The sequence below is a fragment of the Pempheris klunzingeri genome, chromosome 8 (genome assembly GCF_042242105.1).
Source record: "Pempheris klunzingeri isolate RE-2024b chromosome 8, fPemKlu1.hap1, whole genome shotgun sequence".
NCBI lineage: Eukaryota > Metazoa > Chordata > Actinopteri > Acropomatiformes > Pempheridae > Pempheris > Pempheris klunzingeri.
The window spans coordinates 23,240,980-23,263,045 of record NC_092019.1 but is presented as its reverse complement, the minus strand read 5'-3'; the positions used below and the strand labels follow the sequence as shown (position 1 = coordinate 23,263,045).

The 22,066-nt window shown below is 44.0% G+C and overlaps 4 protein-coding genes across 5 annotated transcripts; 1 reads left to right on the top strand and 3 right to left on the bottom strand.

The window, feature by feature from the left end:
- Positions 1-1,004: 1,004 nt before the first annotated feature.
- LOC139205705 (transcription factor HES-5-like) lies at positions 1,005-2,223 on the bottom strand. Its single transcript, XM_070835995.1, has 3 exons — positions 2,133-2,223; positions 1,852-1,938; positions 1,005-1,746 (listed from the first exon to the last, which is right to left on the bottom strand). The coding sequence occupies exons 1-3, from the start codon at positions 2,175-2,177 to the stop codon at positions 1,222-1,224; spliced, it is 657 nt and encodes a 218-aa protein (XP_070692096.1). The 5' UTR covers positions 2,178-2,223; the 3' UTR covers positions 1,005-1,221.
- A 6,253-nt stretch (positions 2,224-8,476) lies between these two features.
- LOC139205816 (transcription factor HES-2-like) lies at positions 8,477-9,617 on the bottom strand. Its single transcript, XM_070836144.1, has 3 exons — positions 9,552-9,617; positions 9,195-9,287; positions 8,477-9,019 (listed from the first exon to the last, which is right to left on the bottom strand). The coding sequence occupies exons 1-3, from the start codon at positions 9,588-9,590 to the stop codon at positions 8,477-8,479; spliced, it is 675 nt and encodes a 224-aa protein (XP_070692245.1). The 5' UTR covers positions 9,591-9,617.
- A 2,271-nt stretch (positions 9,618-11,888) lies between these two features.
- Positions 11,889-17,814, bottom strand: pbx2 (pre-B-cell leukemia homeobox 2). The gene is made up of 8 exons (XM_070835144.1): positions 17,442-17,814; positions 16,724-16,797; positions 15,933-16,177; positions 15,055-15,245; positions 14,653-14,788; positions 14,303-14,444; positions 13,620-13,714; positions 11,889-12,681 (listed from the first exon to the last, which is right to left on the bottom strand). Exons 1-8 carry the CDS (start codon positions 17,687-17,689, stop codon positions 12,601-12,603), a joined length of 1,212 nt encoding a protein of 403 aa, XP_070691245.1. The 5' UTR covers positions 17,690-17,814; the 3' UTR covers positions 11,889-12,600.
- A 544-nt stretch (positions 17,815-18,358) lies between these two features.
- On the top strand, positions 18,359-21,280 carry LOC139205062 (G-protein-signaling modulator 1). Of its 2 annotated transcripts, none has more exons than XM_070835146.1 (5): positions 18,359-18,648; positions 18,968-19,587; positions 19,871-20,036; positions 20,278-20,507; positions 20,629-21,280. In XM_070835146.1, exons 2-5 carry the CDS (start codon positions 19,072-19,074, stop codon positions 20,767-20,769), a joined length of 1,053 nt encoding a protein of 350 aa, XP_070691247.1. In that variant the 5' UTR covers positions 18,359-18,648; positions 18,968-19,071; the 3' UTR covers positions 20,770-21,280. The 2 variants fall into 2 exon arrangements, with proteins under 2 accessions (XP_070691247.1, XP_070691246.1); XM_070835145.1 differs by having other exon boundaries at positions 18,360-18,648; positions 19,037-19,587.
- The last annotated feature ends 786 nt before the right edge of the window (positions 21,281-22,066 follow it).

The following is a 22,066-nucleotide window of genomic DNA, read 5'->3' as shown; positions in this document are numbered from 1 at the left end:
GTGAGTTCAGAGCGCTCATGTATCCTGTTATGTTCACAACAAGCAGCAACACAGTTGGTTAAAGAGACTAGTAGAGGAATGCGATCATTCTTTTTGCCGTTTAACTTCCACAACTGTCCAGTGGTCAAAAAATCATTTGCAGCTGTCATATGCGTTTTCTGTCTGAAATCCAGTTTACGTCATATTTCTCCTTTAAATCGCAGACGCCAAATATGTTCATATAAAGAGACGGCGAAAGGTTTCAAACTCTTTCTTGTGGGAAAAGCGGAGATGACACTCTGCATTTACAGCTTTATCACCTGTTAAAACTGATGCCTCACTGGAGCGGGTGGAAACACTTCCCGCGTTCCCACGCGCATTCCCTGGCGATTGAAATGCTAATGAGTTACAGACTGTAAGAACTGTAAACATCTGTCCTCTGAACAATTCTTTAAACCGATGCAATTAAATGATCGGGCAGCGTGACGCGTAAAAACAGTTTTACGCACGCCACAAATACCGTATTCCTTATGTAATAAGTAGCAACTTTGGCCAGCAGAATAGAGATTCCTATTTGAAATTAAGATTTCTGTTTAAATTGAGAATATTGTCTCGCAATGGCGACGTCAAAGCAGGAACATATGTCATAACGCGCGGGAATGGCACCTTTTACGCACCGCTTCATCTCCTTATATATCTAAATTTAGTTTGAACAAACTATTATAATTAATAACTATAATTCGGGACATATAAATGTACCTACCGACAATCGAAAATCAAAGGCCAATACTGTATTGTATCTTTAATTGAATGTTCTGGCCACCTGTATGTGTGTTATAGTTTTTCGAAGTGAGGATGAGGTGTGAAACGTCTCCGCATGGTGCCTTTCATCCCCACGTGTGGCACCACAAGTCGTGCTCCGTAAGACACGTGCCAACAATCAAGGAAAACATATGCATTGTTTATGATTTTTTTCCCCTTTTGTTTATTTACAAATGACAAATAAAATAAATTAAGGTGCAAAATACTTCATGAATGACACAAAGGCCCGTAAAGGCTGTAGCAGCAATTGGTGAGATCATAATAAATTTACAGTATCTACAAACAGGAGGCCCGTGTTCAATACATTGCACTGAGAATGTCCTTGTACAAAGTCACATTAACAACACACGCTGTTGTATGGATATTAGCCAGCATGTTATAGTCATTGAAAGTTCAGTTTCTGGAGTCACCGTGTGGTGATCAGGGCCAGGGTCTCCACAGTGACTGGCTGAACGGCTGGCTCTGGGGCGGGCTCTGTTTGCTCGCTCGACTCGCCACTTTGTGGGGCTGTTGGGGAGTTGTGGGATAGCGATGCGGTTCTTTGCCGGTCTGAACGCATCTGGCAGCGTTGAGGGCGGGTGTGCACAGTCTGTTCCCGGACCTCTGCACCAGCAACCGAAGAATAGACCTGGAGGAATTCCTGAGAGGCAGAGAGCTGGAGGAGGACTGGGCTCCGGGTCTCCGTTGAACGCTGGCAGAATCAGAGTCTGAACGGGGAAAGCGAGCAGCAAAAGATGCATCCAGTGCTGCTCCAAGCCACAGGCCTTTCCCCTCAGGTCCCAGGAACTGAGCAGCTCTCTGCAGGCAGGTGGAGAAACCGTCTTGGAAGGACTGTTTCTGGCCTCCACCTTCACCTATCGTCTTGATCCCTGAATCAGTGTTCTGCAGGAAGAGGACTGTGTGCTCCAGTATCTCAGCTTTCTCCACTCTGCGCTGAGTCGCTTCCTAAGAAAGAAACAAAGAGTTAATAACAGATTCTCAGCCACCATTAAAAGGCCTTTCATGTTGGGAGGATGATAAAACTGACCACCTCATCTATGTGGCCTTTACCTTTGGCTGTAGTAAAAGAGTCTTTAAGCTCTCCAGGCTGCGGTTCATTCTCTCTCTCCGACGTCTCTCCACCTGAGGTTTGAGACTCTACGAGAAAGACACGACAAAGTCAAATAAAAGAATGAAATAGGGAGAAATTGTTGCAGGATTTGCAAAATCCATGCGTTTGTCCCACATACGGAGAAATGCGCATCTCAGGGGACCCAGTACAGATAACTGACCCTGTGATGGGCTGCACAAAAATCAGCAAAATTCCATGAGAGAAAACATGATACAAGTACCTTTCTTTTGGCCTTCGCGTCCTCTGAATCCTGAAGAAGTTTCATGATTGTATTCCAAGAACAATCCTGCGGTGGCTCGCTGAAGCTCTGGCAGTCTGTCAAGCTGAATGACTCCTCACGGCTGTAATCAAGGGCTTTTAATCCATAGGTGGGCGTGACTTCAGGCCCCTCCCACCACCTCTGATCACAGACTTTAGTTTACTCATGGTTTTATTCCAATGCTGAAGTACTAAACTCGTTTTAAAGAAGTCGCTAATGTCTGTAACATGTTCAACATTTGTCTTGTTCCTCCAGATTAAAAGTGAGGAGCTGGTCATATCAGGGGAAAGAGTAGGCTGTTGTTACATTTTAAATGAAATTAATGGAAATTATTATTATATATCATAGAAATATATTTCATCTACTTTCTGCTTCAGCCTTTCCTTAATTATTTCTTTTTTAACACATTTGACAGGTATCCGAAGATTAACGCAGGCCTACAGACCCTCCACTGTGGGCACGTGGAGCTGCCCAGTAGAGTGTCAGCGGCACGCGCTTGTCAAAGGTGTTACCAGCTCGTGTGACGCTTATTTGCACATGTGAGGGAAGGCAACAAACATCCGCCAAAGCAGCGTGAAGCTCAGACAAATGACTGTGGGAGACTTCCCACGTCATTGTTATGGAGGGCGAAACGAGACATGTCCTCAGGCGCACACCGCCGGAGAGAAACAGGAGCGTGGAGCCCAGAAAATCAGGAGAAACAGAAAACGTTTTGAATCAGCGCTCATCCAGTGACTCACTGATGAGTGAGGTTTGAATAAGTTCTGTAAAATGTGCAAAAAGGAAAACTCTTCCGGGGTGCGTAATCCCCTCTTTAATGCACTGTTCTGCAAAGTGTCATGTCTTTGGTTTTGGTTGACAAAACCAAAGTCAAAAACAAAACCAAGTCAAAAACAACAATTTTAGTTCCAAAATACATTATCGTATTCGAAATGTGTTTATTAATCCACAAACAATCCACAGACTTTGGTGAAAATATCACCTGTGTGTCGTGCGTAAAGTTGCCTTTTGCGCACGGCTCTGCAAGTACCTGTGAAACAATGAGATTATAACCAAATGGTGGCGCATTTCATGACACTATGAGAAGCAGCGCGTGGGAACCCGAAAGCCAAAGGTCCCCCAAACACTCTTTGTAATAATGTATCGATTCTAACAGGTAATAAAGTGTGAATGGAGCTGACTGCCCAGTTTTCCCATGAGAGACAGTGGAACGAACTACTCCCACATTTGCCAAAAGTGCTGAAGTTCTGTTGGCGTGGACAGTCTCGAAAAAAACAACGAAAACAATAAAAAAGAAAAAACATTTTGTCACTCTTATCACGCCCTATGATGATCATTCTGAGTGTCACGTGTGCCCGTGGGAACCTGAGAGGCACCTCTGCTCCAAGCACGCTTTGTAAATGAAGCATCGCGTTTAACAGGTAATAAAGTGAGGATGAAGCCTCCTGCTCCACGTTCTCCTGGTGAGAAAGAGCTGAGGGACTTTGTCCCACTGTCACACTAATGCAACATGTGTCTGCGTGTTGTTGTGTCACACGACAAATGTGCATCGACCTTTGGTCATTTGTTTATCCATATTTAGTGTCATTTGGTCTGAAGAATATGTGACCATTTGCCTCATTCTCTCAGAAGCATTATTACAGTTTGTCTTTATGCTCCTTGCTTATATAAGCAGTAATCTAGCAGTGGTAGAAGAAGTACTCAGACCTTTTACTTCAATAAAAGTACCAGTACAACGACATAAAAACGACATACAACTCCAAAACAACGGATGTGACCATTTGCCTCATGAACAGGCCAGTATTACATTTTAATACACATGCAGCAATGTGCAGCCTTTCCTTAATTATTTCTTTTTAACACATTTGGCAGGAAGATTAACGCAGGCTGAACGACGCGCCTACAGACCCTCCACTGTGGGCACGTGGAGCTGCCCAGCAGAGTGTCAGCGGCACGCGCTTGTCAAAGGTGTTACCAGCTCGTGTGACGCTTATTTGCACATGTGAGGGAAGGCAACAAACATCCGCCAAAGCAGCGTGAAGCTCAGACAAATGACTGTGGGAGACTTCTCACGTCATTGTTATGGAGGGCGAAACGAGACATGTCCTCAGGCGCACACCGCCGGAGAGAAACAGGAGCGTGGAGCCCAGAAAATCAGGAGAAATAGAAAACGTTTTGAATCAGCGCTCATCCAGTGACTCACTGATGAGTGAGGTTGTGCTTTCGATAACATATGCAACAAAGAAAACTCTTACGGCGTGCGTAAAATCCCCTCTTTAATGCGCTGTTCTGCAAAGTGTGGTCTCTTTGGTTTTGGGTGAAAAAACAAAACCAAGTCAAAAACAACGTTTGGAAGTTCAATATTCCTTTTACCTATACACACATGAATTAATCTATTAATAATCCAAGCACAGGTTATACAAGTAACCCATGGTGTCAGATGAAAATGTCACTGATGTGTCCGTGCGTAAAGTTACGTTTTACGCACGGCTCTGAAAATATCTGTAAACAATGAGATCAAAACCAAATGGTGGCGCATTTCATGACTCTGAGAAGCAGCGCGTGGGAACCCAAAAGCCACTGGTCCTCCAAACACTCTGTGTAATGATGTATCAACTCTAACAGGTAATAAAGTGTGAATGGAGCTGACTGCCCAGTTTTCCCGTGAGAGACAGTTGAAGGAGCTACTCCCACATTTGCCGAAAGGCACTAAAGGTTTGTCAGAGTGGACAGTCTCAGTAAACAAAACTGAATAGTCTTTGCATCATCTATTGATGGATTGTCTACCAAGAAGTCTCTTTCACTGTTTTCCATTAGTACGTTTCATTTTGTCATAAATGTTCTCGCGTTCAGTCCATCTTTTACGCGCGGCTCTTCCAATGAGTGCGTTTAGTTTCAGCACTAAAACAAAACGAAAAAAAAAACATTTTGTCACTCTTATCACGCCCTATGATGATCATTCTGAGTGTCACGTGTGCACGTGGGAACCTGAGAGGCACCTCTGCTCCAAGCACGCTTTGTAAATGAAGCATCGCGTTTAACAGGTAATAAAGTGAGGATGAAGCCTCCTGCTCCACGTTCTCCTGGTGAGAAAGAGTGAGGGACTTTGTCCCACTGTCACACTAATGCAACATGTGTCTGCGTGTTGTTGTGTCACACGACAAATGTGCATCGACCTTTGGTCATTTGTTCATCCATATTTAGTGTCATTTGGTCTGAAGAATATGCTCCTTGCTTATATAACCAGTAATCTAGCAGTGGTAGAAGAAGTACTCAGACCTTTTACTTCAATAAAAGTTCCAGTACAATGACATAACCCCCCCCCCCCCAAAACAAGCAGAATGTCCGCATTCACAGTATATAAAGATGCAGAAGTATTATAAACACGTATCCACACTTGTTCTACAGTAAAACATCCCTTACGACTAATATATCACGTTTCTGTTGTTTAAGAAAAATGGAGCATTCAGTAGAATACAAAACTAACAATAAACATTAAATAATAAACAATAATCTATATCATCTTTGTCTGTTATCGTTGCTTTTTGTGAAATAATGGAGAATTTGACCTTTTGAGACCTCAAACTGTTTTTTTTTTTTTCACAATGTCAAATCTCCATCAAGTAACTAATAACTCTATCCGCCAAAAAAGGGCAGAGGAATAAAATGTACAATATCACTGTGGTGAAGTGTAGCATCACAGTATAGAGTGGCATAAAATGGATATTTAAGAAAAGGACAAACACCTCAAAGTGTTAAATAAGTCTAGTTGTGCCACCATGTTTCCAGGCCTTCTTACTGCGCGCAGCAGAGAGAAGGCAACATGTTAGACACTCTGTGCTTCCCTTATGATGAACCTTAGCTGCTGATGAATGAACACTGTCTCTTTGTTATCTGACCTGTAAACTCTGAACTTCATTAATCCCCTCGGAGACGGACACGTGCAGCAGCTCCGGCAGCACGCGACCGCTTCACACCTCATTCAGACACACCAAACAATGAATTCGGCACAGGACGCAGTTTACAACCATTTGGTCTGCAGTCTTTATTTATTTATCTACATTAGAAGAACTTTTACCAATCAGTTCCGTCAAGGCAGAAAAATAATGTGAACGTTTGTGTCTTGCTCATTTCTTGCTCCTCATTCTTAATAGTTGATAAAGACTTGAGATAAAGGGAAAAAGACAGCAGTAAAGGAAACCACCACATCACTGCGGGCTTTGTTCAGGTGAATTAGAAAGCCCTGTTTTCACAAGATGAACACAGGTGAATATAATGATTTAATACAGAAGAAATATATCTAGATTCTGGGGGAAAAAAATAGGGCAGACCTACAGTCCTAATGGGGTCGGCAAACGACCACGACTAAAATATTTAATATGACGCAGCCTGGTGCCTGATTTGCACTTGAGTGACCTGTGAGTGTGTGTGTGTGGAGGGTGTGTACGGGGGGGGGGGGGGGGGGGGCTGTCTACTAATTCTAACAGGTAATAAAAGTGCAAATGGTCGCTTTGCTCTGTCTTTCCCACGAGAACGAGCCAGAAAAGTGTCTCCCATGCTGCCTCACATTAGATCTCCTTCATCCAGGAACAGGTTGGACTGTAGCAAAGGCAGCTGCTGGCCTGTAAACCAAAAACATTTAATCTTAGCCCAGACAAGCAGCCAAACCCCCCCTCCATGAATAAAGGTGACTGCGCTCTTGATTTTTCATAATGCCTTCATCAAAGTGTAAAGACAGGCCAAAAACATCATTTATTTTTCTATGTTGGTTTCAAATAATAAAAATGTTGTTGTATTTTCAGGAGAAACAAAAACCGAAAAGACCTCAAACAGCCAGGAGGCGGACAAATTGTCCCTCCGAGTGTGACTGAGCTTCAAAGGGCTGCAGGAGGTGTTAAGACACGTTTGGTTTCCTGTGAGGAGACACCGGACACGCGCAGAGAACAAGCGGCCTGGGAGCAGCTGAGGGCCGCGCAGGTGAGAGAATCAGTACTAATTACAAGGGAGACAAACGTGGGCATGAGTCTTCATCCTGTCAGGAGGATGATGATGGAGAGACGTTTTTTTTTTCTGACGTGTAGTGGCCCACTTATTGATCTGCAGCAAGTCTGACAGGGGCTCTGCAGGCATGCAGCCAGTGTGTGTGTTCAGGTTACTACTTAGATATATAAGAAGTTACATGACAGAGAACTGTGTTTTTTTTTTTTTAGAAACTGAACAAGTTCAGTTACATTTCTATAAGAAGAGAAGAGGTGGATGGAAACACACTGTGTCAGGTCCACTCATGTCCACGCAGCTAAACCTGGTGTTTTCTAGGATTTTTTAAAATATGTTATGGTGGTTAATCTGTTGCACCGGCTGTATTATATCTTTTACATTCTTGGCTTAATCCAAACTGAGCTCTTTCATGTCTTTGAAGTGAGAACTGCTGCTGAACTCTTTCACCCCATGGCCAGACTTTTCACACCTAGAGGATGTAGCTCTGCAGGACGCCGTGTTTCACACCTCTGACCTAGACTAAAAAGGGCTGTCGGCGCAAATGAAAGGCCCGGGGCTTTCATCTCATGTAGTAATCTGACACCACGCTTCTTCATTTTAAGAAATGTTTTTATTTTTCTATAAAAAAAAAGAATACTGCTCACCATAGGGAGACATCCAAAATAAATTAGTGTGCAAAATAGACAAGATATATATTTATATATATATAAAGAGAATACAAGTTATGTTGTATACAGCCGCAGACATCATGGCCCACAGGTGAATGAGAGGGGCTGCATGGTCATGTGGTTCTCCCAGCCTCGAACCCTGGAAATGTGACGGATGGACACTCAATCATTATCCTCTTCGGTATCACACACACTTGAATCATGACAGCGGATGCATCAGAGGTGGTTTTAAGCAGTAACTGAAGGAGATCAGGACCTCTTCATCTCCAAGACACTCACCTCTAAACTCTCTCTTCAGCCCACAGCAGTCCCAGCCGGGCGGCTCGGCTGCTCTCTGTGGGTGAGTCCCTGTGCCTGTCAGCAGAACGGACGGCTGCCCCACTGACTGCACTCACTCAAAAGCATTAAACAAGAGCAGTGAGTCAACCCTATCACACATACAGTCATGTACACATGAAATTCTTTTTACATTATTTACAGGCTTTGAGGCTGAATAGCTGACACTGTTATGAGTTTTCAGTTCTCAGTGGCCGTTGGTTGCAAGACTGCAATGCAAAAGTTCTTTCAGGAACAGTTGGCACCAGTAAATATAAGTCAGTTATTAGAGGCATTAAAAGCTTAACATCAGAGGTAACTGCCTCAGGGCCAGGGCCTCCACAAAGTGTGCCGGACCGGGCAGATCTGGGACGGGCTCTGCTTGCTCGCCCGTCTCTCCACCCTGATCTCAAGCTGATTTTGTCTCTGAGCCTGCCGGGGAATTCTAGGAAACCTCTGCTGGGCTTGAAGTCGGTATGGGTGAGCAAAACTGTTCAAGGCCCGCGCGTCTAGTCTGTGCTTTGACTTTTGCCTCAGCATCTGAAGAATGGACTTTGTGTACAGCAAAGAGCTGGAGGAGGAACCGGCTCCGGTTGTCCGTGGAGCTCCTACTGATTCGGAGTCTGAGCGGGAGAAGCGAGCGGCCAAAGATGCATCGAGTGCTGCGCCAAGCCGCAGGCCTTTCCCCTCAGGTCCCAGGAAGCAAGCAGCTCTCTGCAGGCAGGTGGAGATCCCGTCTTGGAAGGACTGTTTCTGGCCCCCACCACCACCTGCAGCTCTCATGCTGTTTGTTTTTGCGGTGTTCTGTAGGAAGAGGACTGTGTGCTCGAGTATCTCAGCCTTCTCCACTCTGTGCTGAGTCCCACCCTGCATGAAAACATGAAAAGGGGTGAATTATCACATCTTCTTAAGATACAGCTTTCTCAATAAAATGACATGTTTTTACCCAGTTTCTTTACCCAAACACTCCTATATTCATTTTAATGGAAATGTTTGAATGTTTTTTTTTTTCCACAAGCAACATCATTTAATATTTACTTACCGGTTGTGGCTCCTGAAGCAGCATGGTCCTCAGACGCTCCAGACTGCAGTTCATCCTCTCTCTTCGGCGTTTCTCCACCTGAGATTTTATGGACTAAAAGAAGAAGAAAACAGGCGTCATGGGGATGACCTAACTGTTCAGTAGTGGGCTATTTAGTTTCATTTCATTTACTTTGGTTCCAGAGTTTCCTTGCAGCTTTAAGGTTACGTTTCCTGTAAATCTACACTACAGTTTGGCTAAACCAAATCATTTAAACCACCTTAACCACCAAAGTAGTGAAGTGTAACAATTGTCTGTAGTCTAGATTTAAAAAAAAAAACAACACTTTATAACATATGTAGAAGAATTTCTTTGTACCTTTCTTTCATTTGTTGCATCCTTCTGTAACAGATCCATTGTAGCCCGTGTGTCCTGTAACCGGTCAGAGGGGTTCCTTCACAGACTGAAGCTGATCAGGTACTGAAGCTTTTCGCCCCAGGCGGCTTCTTTTACCTCCTTCCAGCCAGTCCCGCAGACTCCTCCTCCCCCCACACGACCAAATTGGACAATCCCTCCCACCTCCTCAGCAACTACCCAGCCCCTCCCCTCATCCACAACATCCCACCGTTTTTTTTTTTATTCCTTAGGCAGATACTTTAAAATTATTTAAATAAAGCATCAATCTCATCATCATGCAACAAATCAGTGTGACTAAGCAACAAAAACCGAAGCACGAGTGTATGAATCCTCACATATGACGAAAAAAAACCGTGCGTAAAAACCTCTGCCCAAAAAAAGCCATGCGTAAAAATATAGGAAAATCTAGATTTTGAGATTTTCCCTTAACGTATAGACACTTTCGGAATAAAATAAAGTTACTGGTGACTATTCCACGTGGAAACGCTGCTAAAGCTTTACCTGGCTTCACTGCTCTCCAAAGTGGGAGCGACTTGAGTTTTTAACGTGGATGTTAAATTGCAAAGAATTCCAAACATGTATAATCGTAATAATCATTTCATCTCTCCAGGGTGGGGTTTGGCACTTTAGATGTATTTTTGTCTCCTGTCCACTGTATTCTAATTAGGTTTGCAGTGTTATGTGACACCACTCGTCTCGTATGTTATAGGACTGGGGACTAGGGACTCTGATGCCTTAAGAAAAACATAAACCATTTGAGGTGCGAGTCGCTGAACGAGTTGGCACGTCTGTCCATCTGTTCTGCTGGTTTATTGATAAACCAAACCATCAGTGGCTCAACACCACGACTTTTGAATGGCTGTTTTTCTGCTTAATATCTCCTTCTATCTAATCCACAGCGAGTGCCCACACCTCACCATTCCCACTTGACGCCTTTGCGTTTGGCAGTCAGTCCGCAGGATGAGGGCGTAACAAAGCTGAACATTTTGCATTCACACCTCCGTGTCACAACAGAGCACGCGTGCCATTTGGGTAGCCGTCTCGTGCTGGCACGCAGTTGTCGGACATTTGCTCGTGGAGACCCTTTGATGGTGCCAGGCGGCCGTGGGAAAGCAGAGAGACGACGGCGACGCACGCGTGACCGCTTTTTGAACAAGTGGGCCCCGAGCTGGAGCCCTCAGGGGTCCTGTCCCACAGTATCTAACGCCACAGCACAGAAAGATGCCTATTTATTGTTCGGCGCAAAAGTTGGTTTCATTTTTCCATCTCCACTGACCATTCCCAATAAAGAAACGCACAAATAAACGTATTTGTCTTTTAACTCAGTGATATAAAGCCTTTGAAGGGGCCTTTGTCTCATTTAAAAGAGGTCAATTACACATGTGTGATACTCATATCACTAGGTTTCAGAATGAGACATGTTTATGGGGTCAGTGGTGGAACTTTTAGGGGGAGGACACAATCAAGTCAACACGTTTATCCTATGGAAATAATTTCAATCCACTGTCTGCTCTCACTGACTCTGGTGAGGTACATACTGAAACTGTTGATTCACATGTCTACATTATGTTAATCTGTTAGGGGCGCTGGGCATTTTATTAAATACATCCTAAGTAAGGAATAAGCACCATGTGACCACAACTATAAAAGTAGTTTCATTAGATTTTTGACACAGTTCCTCAGAGACACTGTCCACTTGGCTGGAGTGGCCTGTTGGGATGCCCTCTGCTGGACTCCAACATTCAATTTTATTCAACTTAGTGTTCTTCATTCATCAAGTTTGAATTGTAGATAACCGCCACGTGATCCACTGTGGATGTGTACTGTGGGGCTGCCATCACTTTCTGCACATTCATTATGTTCTGTATGTGAGTTTTATATCATCCAGGTCATTTTATCCTACTTTTAAGGTGCCTTTGACGAAAATGTGGATTTTTTAGGCTAACCTAGGCTTTTTTTTCTTGTTGTTCACTCTAAAATAAACTAATAGAATAAAAAGTGAAAAGCATTAAGGGATACACACCATGTCCAAACAATATAAATCACATTTTGACCAGCCTCTCCATCTCATAGGGCAGTAGTTATGCAGAGCCTACCTTGGTTGACTTGAATGGTGCAAGTTCAAGAACACATTTTCAGTTAATTATGTCAAATCTAACTGGTTAACCTGAGGCTTTCGGGGAGTTTCCTCTTTCCTGCAGTAGATAGTACAACCCTGCACCAAAACACTGGACGATACATTATGACGCTGTCCATCAAAACCTTTTGACTCTACATGAATGTGGACCGACCGCCATGTGGTTGTGAATACAGAGTGTTTATTGTAAAAGAGGTAGAGAGAATACAGGTGTTTCACTGTACAGAAAAAAGACAGCACTGTTGATATACTCATTCAAACCATTAATATGGACTCAGGCACGCCTCATTCATTTTACAGGGACACATAAGCCCAGTAAAAAAAGAAAAAACAACAACAAAACAAAACAGAGAAACAAACACACAAAATCTTTGGATTTTTCTCTATTGCGCTCTCATTCGCTGAATGCATTCTCTCTTTCTGAGCTGTTAAAATGAAAATTGTTGTAGCACTAATGATAAAACAGCAATAATATTAATAATAAAAATAAGAATATAGTGTGCTAAAAACAATAATAATGCAGGGCCACCCTCCCCTTCCCGACCACAAACACACACCCTCAGTAACATCTCAAAGGTAGAGGAAAACAAACCCAACAACCCCAATAATAAAACCACACTTGCATGCACACAATACACACACACACACACACACACACACGCACACACGCACCCATGTTCACTCTACTATCCGTGCACTCAGCTGATCATACAAACATAATAATGACCAACGCTGAGCAGTAAGAAAAGAAAAACAACAGTGTACATTTAAAATAATACAACGTACAAAAACAACTGCAGCCAAGTGGGAAGTGTGAAATCATTCTTTCGGTCTTCTCCGTCATCAGACTTTCCATCGCTGTCGCTCTGTCGATCAGTCAGAGTTTTCCGAGTGGTCGCTGTGGGGCGAGGTCCCGGATGGGGGCGAGTTTCGACCCTGCCAGTTCCCGTTAGTCTGAGAAAATTATTATTGAAAGAAACCAAAGACAAAAAGAAAGAAAATCAAGAGAAAAGGCGTCAGAGGGCTACGTGCCACTAATGTCTGCATCGTCACAGTGTCATTTCTCAGCACATCGCCTGTGGTTTTAGCCCCTTAACCAACAACTACTCCAACTAAGCAACACGTGTGTGTGTGTGTGTGTGTGTGTGTGTGTGTTCATCATCCATCCAGTGCAATGGTGCGGCTCACTGATGTGTTTTAAATAGCTTCGAAGCTCTATTGCACCGACGAATAAGACATAGATCACTTAATAGATCAAATCATTGGTGGTTAAATGTCACAGAAACTGAAAAATCTGTTTTTGTCATGTGCAGATAAGAGTTGGTAATCAAATACCACAAAGCACACTATTCAAATCCTTGGTAGATCTTTACTGCTTGCGTGTATCATCAGCTTACACCTACTGTGTGTGACTGAAGAGAGATGCTCTCTCATCAGCTATTACAGCACTTTGAGCACACATTCACAGCAGCCTGCAGCAGGAAGCACACGAATGACCTTTTCGAAATATGGTCAAGAACATTTCTGGTCTTAGGACTCATTGTTCTCCTCTTATCCTTGGTTTGACCAGCTGCTGCTGCTGCTGCTGCTACTCCTTAAACCCTTTCTCACACAAATCCCATCAATATATGATATATGAGAACACTTCAGGGAGGCCTCAACCTCCCTGTCCAGGCTAAACCCTCCTACAATGAGCTCCCTTGTATTTAGTTAGAGAACAACCTAAGACATTTTATTACTATACACAGTATGGAACACACTTATTTATGCTAAGGAAGTCGTGATCACTTTGGAAAACATTCGGTTAAAACAGAAACTTTCCTCACAATAACAAAAAGACAAAGATACGACATCACCTGTCTTATCATCATGTTATAAGAGGTATAAAGTACCTGCACGCCCATCTGATAAGCAGACTGCTCGCCATTCACAGGTGGAACCCCGAGGAACAGGTCAGCGGACCCGGACAGGGAGAAGGATCCAGACCCTACAGGACAGGAGAGCAACCTCAGTACTGGCTAATAATAAACCTGTTCCACACATGGATATTCTTTAAGTTTCAGTTTTGTTGTAGCAGTTTAAGGTGGAATAGTATGAACTCGCTGTCAAACGGCATAATGGGTTAGTCAGTGTTATGTTGCCTCTTAGTGTGAACGGTCGGGATGTCTTCTGAAAGGGAGCAAAGACCTACAATGTGCAAAAATGTGAGCTACAGCTCTCTGTGTTATGTCTATGTGCAGCAGCTTACTGCCCCAGCCGTCACGTTAGGATTCATACATTAGCTCCCCAGCTAATCTGAGTCAGTAGCGAACTAGGCTGTGGCAGGAGATGAGAGGCTAGCAGCCACAGAGCAGGGAAAAGAAAAAAAGTTCACCAGTTCACACACATCAAATCTGGCGCTGCTCTACTGACAGCAAATTGGAGCAGTTATCTGCTTCCTCAGTGACTGACAACACCAAATATTTTCAGTTTCCTCAGCCTCAGGTTATGTCTAGTGTTCAGGTAAACAACGTGTGATAAACAGTACATTTCACTGAGAAATCATATATTGCAAGCTTTCATCGTCTTTTGGTACCTGTGGAGTTGGGGGTGTGTGGGGATTCGTTGCCCTGTCTGGCCCCCAAGGCTGTCTTCATGGCATAAAGGTTGGCCTCCTCTTGGAACTTATTTATGTTTTTCTTGTAGCGGATTCTCTTGTTTCCAAACCAGTTGGACACCTGGTAGAAGGAAAAAAAAAATAAAAGACTCAGCGTACTGTCTTTCACTGTTAATTCATCCAGCCTGAGCTGCACGAATGGTTAAGCGTGATGTTATTAATTATAAACGTTGCATCTTCAAGCCTCAGTACAGAAAAACTTCATTTGTTCATTAACACTAAAACTCGAGTACACACAGCTTCAGAAATGATGAACGTCAGTAGTTTACCTGAGAGATGGTGATTCCACACTGTTTGGCGAGATCCTCTTTGGCTTCTTCACTGGGGTAAGGGTTGGACAGGTGGGAGTAGAAATACTCATTCAGGCTCTCTGTGGCTTGTTTGCTGAAATTGCGCCTTTTGCGCCTGATGAGACATAAACAAGTGATAAGTGAGAAAAAAAGACTTTCTTCCGCCTCGTTCCTTTTTTAGAAAAATAGAAAAGAAACTGTAAATTACTACCATTAGTCCAGAGCAATTATTCTCACTCTCAATTCAAATTAGGAAATGTGCTTAATAAACAATCCTGTGTACCTTTTGATACATTTGTCTGATACATTTGTCAGTGCAGTATTCCTTTAGAACAACAACAACAACAACAACAACCATCATCACCACCACACATCCACCACCTGGCATCAAGGAAGCGGGACCTCAGGATCATGACCGCCTCACAGGTGCTCTGCTTCAGCTGAGTCTGGATGGAGCTGAACTTGCGGTGGATGATGGCCACCATGCGCTCAATCTCCCGCGGAGTCACGGGCCGCGTACGTGACTGCTCCCTCAGAAGATTCATCACGTGGGTGGTGAACTCGGTGCATGCCTGGGCAGGGGAGGCACAGGACGATGGACAGTGAAGGACAGACACGTGCAAAGCAACGAAGCGGGCGGATTATTTCACGTCGGACTGATATCGTTTATCAAAGCCAATTCTGAATTTTACAACACAGCATTTTATTTAGCTTTTGTAGAGAAGAAAATGTTATGCAACAGTAAGCATTCTGAAACTTTTCAGCTTAATATTACTGTTCTTGGCAGTAAGCCTGGATAAGCATTACTACTAATGTTCTTTGCATAACTGGTGTGTCCTGCTGGTAAATGCAGCATTTGAACAATCCATGAAGCAAAAACAGCTCTAAAAAACTGTAGAAAGATGCAGAAAGTTGAACAGGCCGCCTAAACAACTTGAAGGGTTTAATTAATGCTGCAGGAAGATTGTATTTTTATACTGCTGGTGAGTTTTATTACAATGGTAAATGGCACACAATAGGGCTTTAACGTAAGTTAGAATATATGTTGCTCTAATAATCTTAAAATGCCTCTTCTCGGGCAGAGATATGGAGCTTACATCTGCAACATAAGGACAGAAGTGTATTCCCCGGCAAAGAAAAGTTATGTGATTGAACTCTAGACCTAACGTGCCAATGGATTACGCTTCTGGCGAGCAGCTTGAGTACAGGCAAGCGTGTACAGGCAATGTCAGCGCTCGTCTCCTGTTGCGACACGGTACCTGCTCATACTTCTCCAGCTCAGTGTGGTAGATACTGCGAATCTGGCTCAACTTGCTTTTGTAGTCGGAGTGCTCGAGCGAGCTGTCGGGTGACATTCCTCCCGAGCTGGTGGCAGCAGACACAGCAGCAGCAGCCCCGCCGCCCTTCTCCGGCCCCGCCACACCCTCCGCCAGCAGCATGTTGTCCAGTCGCACCAGCTGAGGATCTTGAGGCTCGTCCTCGTGGGCGTTCCTCATTGACAGGCCTGTCAATAAGAAAAATGTCAATGTTTGTTTTAGTAGGTGAAACGGCAAGAAGACTGTGAGCTTCGGTCCTGCAGACGTCCCCCTGCGTCTGCCATTCACTTCAAAGCCTGCACATTCATTTACTCACTTAATTCACATTTATTTATTACCCCCCATCACAACATCAGGGGCTGAGTGCCGGGCAATTTCACTGGACTGGAAGTGAATGGGATAGTAGCTGTTACGGAAATCAATTTCTGAATGTATCCCATTACAGAGCGGCTGCTCTTGTACAACAGAGGATAAGGATAATCATTTTTTTATAATAAATTGTTGCATAAATTGTTGCAAAGATTTGAAATACATGGCTATCAATCCAACCAGCAGTTTAAATACCACAACAGCTTCTGTATATCTTCTGTTCGACATTGAGATACAAGGTGTTTTCATGTTACTGGCTTCTGATGACACAATGTCAACACAGTCAGCTCAGCTCGGCGCGTTTAAAGTTACATGGACGACGACCAACACTGACAACAGCAAAAAATAATTGTGAATCACGTTACCAGTTTTTTCCTTAATCTCGCAGAGGACGCTGAATAAAGCAGGTTTCATTCGGTGACAGTTGAGCGCATGTTTCCTGAACACAGAGAAAAAAAAGAGGATCAGGCTCAGTGTGAGAGAGGCGACATGCAAAGTGACCAAAACAAAAACACAAACCAAGAGACTGGACAACTATCTGTAGCTAATGGCTAATAGAGCAGTCGTTAGCTTCGGACTAGCTGCGAGCTAGCGTTAAGGGGGCAATAGTTCATTTGTGAGCTGTTTTACTTGGTAGTCAGTAAGTTCAGTCGTATTTTACTTTGTTTACGATATAATTAGAACTTAACTTAAGCCGGGAAATGCTGTTTTAACGTTTGCCTTTGCGGTGTTAGCTAACCGCTACCTTAGCCTAGCCTTAGCTAGTTAGCCTTGGTTAACGCAGCGTAGTAAGCTAACAATGGCTAACGTTAGGATTGAGACCATCTCTGCTAAAAGAAATGCGAGTTTGCAGATAAAAACAAGCATTTGCTGAGCTCACATCATGTGAATCTGGACGGGTTATAATAAAATCAACTTTCTTATTGTTAGCTATGAATAGCTCATTAATTAGCCATTTGCAAAATAATCTAAACAATAGATTGAAGTTGAGGAAACTTTGCCACTGCGAGTCGGAGTCGATAAAAGCTGCAAAACTAAAAATGTTGTTGGTTCAATAACCTTAAAAACAAAGTTATCACTAACTTTCCTTGTGCCTCGTCCAAACTTTGGTCGGTGATGGTCATTATTTGCTGCAGTATGTCACCAATATCTCTGCGGGTTTCATGTCCGTTTTCTGTGCCCTCGAGGCCCGAGTCCCCTCCGTCCGACCGATGCTGGGAAGGTTGATGAACCGAGTTGAGCGCATGCATCCCGGGGTGGCCACTCATGCCGAGTCCCCGGCCGTTGGAGGGCCCATTGCCCGTCAGAGGCTGCTGCTGCTGCTGCAACATTTTCAGCGACGCACAGTGGCGACGACTGCTGCCCAACTGTGCTCACAGACGCGTAACACGGCTTGATCCGAGGCATCGCACAAAGCAGGGTCCCCTAGCGATTGACAGGAAAAGGTACAGGCCATGTAAACACACTGCAACATGTCATAGAAAATGCTCTCCTGTGGCAGCTGAAGGGGGAACACATCTGGGTTCATGACAACAAAACATCTGCACCCCATGCACTTTCAGAAAACACAAGTGTGTGGGTGGGTGTCTGTGTGTGTCAAGGACTTACAAAGAAATCTAGGTTAGTAAAACTGAGATTATGTTCTCTGTTGTCATCCCACAGTGCTAAACCTGGTTTCAAACATCAACAGCCATCCAGATTAAAGAAGCTGCTTTAACGTGAGATATCAAACTAAGTGAGATCACTTCGACAGCTTCTCTCACTTGTCTGACTCTACTTCTCGTTTTTAGCAACAAGTCAACAGGATGTGTGCCAAAACCACAGCAGTGTGAGAAGATCTATGCACCTGTTTCAACATGTTGCAGTTGGCTCTGTCCTAATCAAATGAGCAGCAGTTAAACCAGCAACTGCTTTGACACCTTTTAAGTTTATCTCAAACGCTGAAGACCTTTGCTTGGGACCATATGCAGACTACCCAAGAGGTTTTTTTGACAGTAATATTTCATAATAAGATGACTTGTCAGATGTGGGCCAAGTAAATAGGGGTGGGCTGTGGTAAGAGGAACAGGAAGAGAGGAGGCGAGAGAGAGAGAGAGAGAGAGAAGGTAGCAAGGCAGACAGAACGAGCGAGAGCTTGTCACGTCGGCATGTGAAACTCTTCACAGCAGGCTTTTTTTTTTTTTCGTTATAGAGGTATTGACAAGACTAGGGCCAACTGAAAAATGCTGTGCTCCGTCTGTGCGGACTTCAAGAGATGATGCTTTGAAGAGACAAAGTTAAAAACATAAAGGTAAGACTGAAATAACTGAATTTTACATTGACTGTATGGTACACAAGGTAAGATGTGCGGCAAAGCAAGAGATTGTGTCTGTCAGCTGGAATTACTGTGGAAGTTTTGGCAAAATAAACAACAGAAATAGACAAGCAACAGGAGGGTGACGTCTACCATGTTGGCACAACTTTGTTGTCATATAGCTGACAGGAATATATGACTTACTGTTAAACATCTGTAGCTGACACGCTAGAACCTGCCAAACTGGTTTCACATATGTTTCTTCTAGTCACAGCTGCTCTATGACCGTCTTCATGTCTGTTTCAAGTGACTTCAGTATTGACAGTGTGTTAAGATCTAAGACCTTTGCCCTCACCCCTGTTCCTGTCTTCTCTGGGTTTGACAGCAAGATTAACGGACGGCACTGAGATCAAAGTTGAAATGGCAGAGGAGGGGCTGCTGGAACCTCTTGTCATCACTGAAGAGGGAGACATAAATGAGGGTGTCATTGAAAGAGACACAGCAAGCAGTTCACTTGTCATCATAGCGAGCTGCAGCGGGGAGTCGGCTGAGAAAAAGAAAGAGGAGCGCGCAGGAAAGGACGAGAATGAAGAAGACACGGCAAGTCAAATGTGTGTCCAAGTGCAGAGCCTGGAAAAACAACAAACCAGCGCCGAGGACAAGCAGACAGCAGAGGTTGTTGTGAATGAAGAGGACAAACGAGAAGATGATAAACCAGAGGAGCCTGAGAGCGTGAATGATGGACTAAACAGAGCTGATAGTGAGCGTGAAGGGCAGGCACATGCGGTGATGAGGATTTCTGAAGAACCTGAGAAACCCAGTGACACAGAGGATGATGTGGAAACACAAAATCAGCCTCAAGCGGACATAAAGAGGTTAAATTCCTCAGAGCAACAGCCTGAAGGGACAGCAAGCCAAGAGGAGGATCCAAAAAAGGTTTGTAGACTGTTGTTATTTAACTTTGGCATGTGTTTTGAGATTACCACAATTGTAACTCAGTTTAATTTTGACTTTACCCACTGGCCACAATGTTCTCTTTGAGAAAAAAAGTCTTGTGGTGGAAAAAACAGGCAGAGCTCATTTTGTTACAGAGCATGTGGGAGTACGTAGGAGCGGCGTGAATTCTTTTGCTGTGGCAACAAACCGTCTGTGCCACTCGCTGACAGACCTTTCCTCCCTCCCTCATTCTTCTTCCGCCACCTACCTGCGTTTTTCTCAGGCTCGCCGGTTAACCCCTGACTTCCCAGAGGCACTGTACGAGCTGCTTTGCACCCTTCAGGAGGGGAGACGGCTCAATGACCAGCGCTGCTCCTTCAGGCTGGAGAGCGGGATAAGGAGGCGGAGGTGCCACTCTGAGCCCAACACCACCAAGCCAGCCAACAGAGGTGGGAGTGCTTTGAGAGGCCGCACTCTGTTTTAAAGCGTTTAAGTGATGAAACTGTTGCATTTGGTTTCATGCAGAGATGCTGACTCATGTTGATCAAGCCGAAAACAACATGAAACTACCCAAACTCTGTGACTCAGGGATGCTTTGAAAGTTGTGCGACTTGCATGTCTCCCCGACCACTGACCGCTTCAAGTCCCCTGCCGTCTGACCACCTGCTCTTTTCTCTCATTTGTCCTCAGTCGTCTTTTCCTCCATGACCTCACTGCAGAAAGAGGAGTTTTTTGAGCTGGTGGCCACCGCTCAAGCCCGCCGGCTGGATGACCAGAGGGCGCTGCTCGGAAGGTCTCCACCACCAAAACCAAAAGCCAGAAGCTTAAGAGGCAGCTTAAAGCAGCTGTCTTTTGTGAAAAAGCCTGCGCCAGTTCCCGTGCCCAAAGAAGATCTATACAATATGATTCTCACCACACAAGTAAGTAATGAGGCACTGTCAGCTTGGTTTTCAAAACCGTCAGTGCCATGCCAACTTCAGAGGAACACGATCAGACTTTCTTCTTAATTTCACACAATGACTTTCCCACTTCCACACACAGGCCCAGGGCCGGCTGGAGGACCAGCGCAGCAGAGCTCCTGGTCCCATGGACGATGAGGACTTCTTCTCCCTGCTCCTGAGGGTTCAGGGAGGACGTATGGATGAGCAGAGGACTGAATTACCGTGCCTGCTGCAAACCTGAGATAGAAAATAAAAAACTGTGAGGCTGCAGTGAGAGCCAACCAGTATTGTGGCAATTTTGTAGTCAAATTTTCAGTTAAAACAGGGTTTTTTCTTGTTGACCCTGATGATGCTTTGTGTTAGGGAAGCCTCCTAAATAGTGTTGGTCAGTGTTAAAGCTATTGAGATTGTAGCAAAAACGCTAATGTTTGAGCAACAGAGCTTTTCATGTGACTTGAGGGACTTTCCTGATGAGATTGTGAAGTTTACTGCTTGTTTTTGTCTTTCCTAATGAATAGGATTAGTCGATTTCTTAGCTTACTTGTGTCAGTGGTTGAATGATTTTGTGTGCGTGCTCTTGTTCTTAATGTGGAAGAGGCCGTCTAGTGGTCTCTACTGTTTCACCTTATTTGTACAGCAGACAGTGAACACACCACGGATCGTGGTGAGGAGGTAACAGCTCCAAGGCCACATTGTGCTTGTATGTACATGGACAATTTTCCTCCATGAAATAAACAAAACATGTTGTCTGAGCCATTTGCATTTACCCATTTGTTAAAATTGTCCAAAATGCAGTAAAGAGAAAAAGTGATTTTGCATAGGCTCTAATGTGGATATCACCGGAGTGTGTATTCTTTTATTTTTATCTAATTTTTACATATCAAACAACCTCTAGCCTGTAATTGCAAGCATTTTATCAGTAATACTAACAAAGACATGTGAAACTTGTCCTATACGTCACTCCCTTGCTAGGCTACATGCCCATAGATGTAATAGTCTTTTTAAAACATCCCACTGCACATTAACCAAAATGTTCACATAGAAAGAGACGGGGTGGTGACGTCCAATTTAGGGAACAAATGAGACAAAGATAAACGGGTTAATTTTTCACAGAATGAATGGCCTGAAAACGGGTGCTATCTCACACTTCCTGGTTTTGTATTTACATGGCCGAGTCCGTTTTATTGATGTCACTGGACATTTAATGTGTGCATTTTACTGAATATTAAGACAGATTGGAGGTCTGACACATAAACAGCATTAACACGGAAGTTCAATGTCAATAACACTGCTTTTAAGTATCTGCTGCTATTAGAATAGAATACGCTAAAACTCATGAAGGTCTAGTTTAACATGTGTTTAAAGTGTGTGTAATAGTCCAGTGGTAAACTATATGTTACCAGCCAGAGGGGCCCCATGGAAACCTGTGACCTCTGGTGTGTTTTTCGGTCCACTCAGCTCAGCTCAGAGCTTTCTGAGGAAGTCCTAGCGCGTCTCCACAAGCGAGGTTAGAGGTGATGGGAGGACATCATGTCACT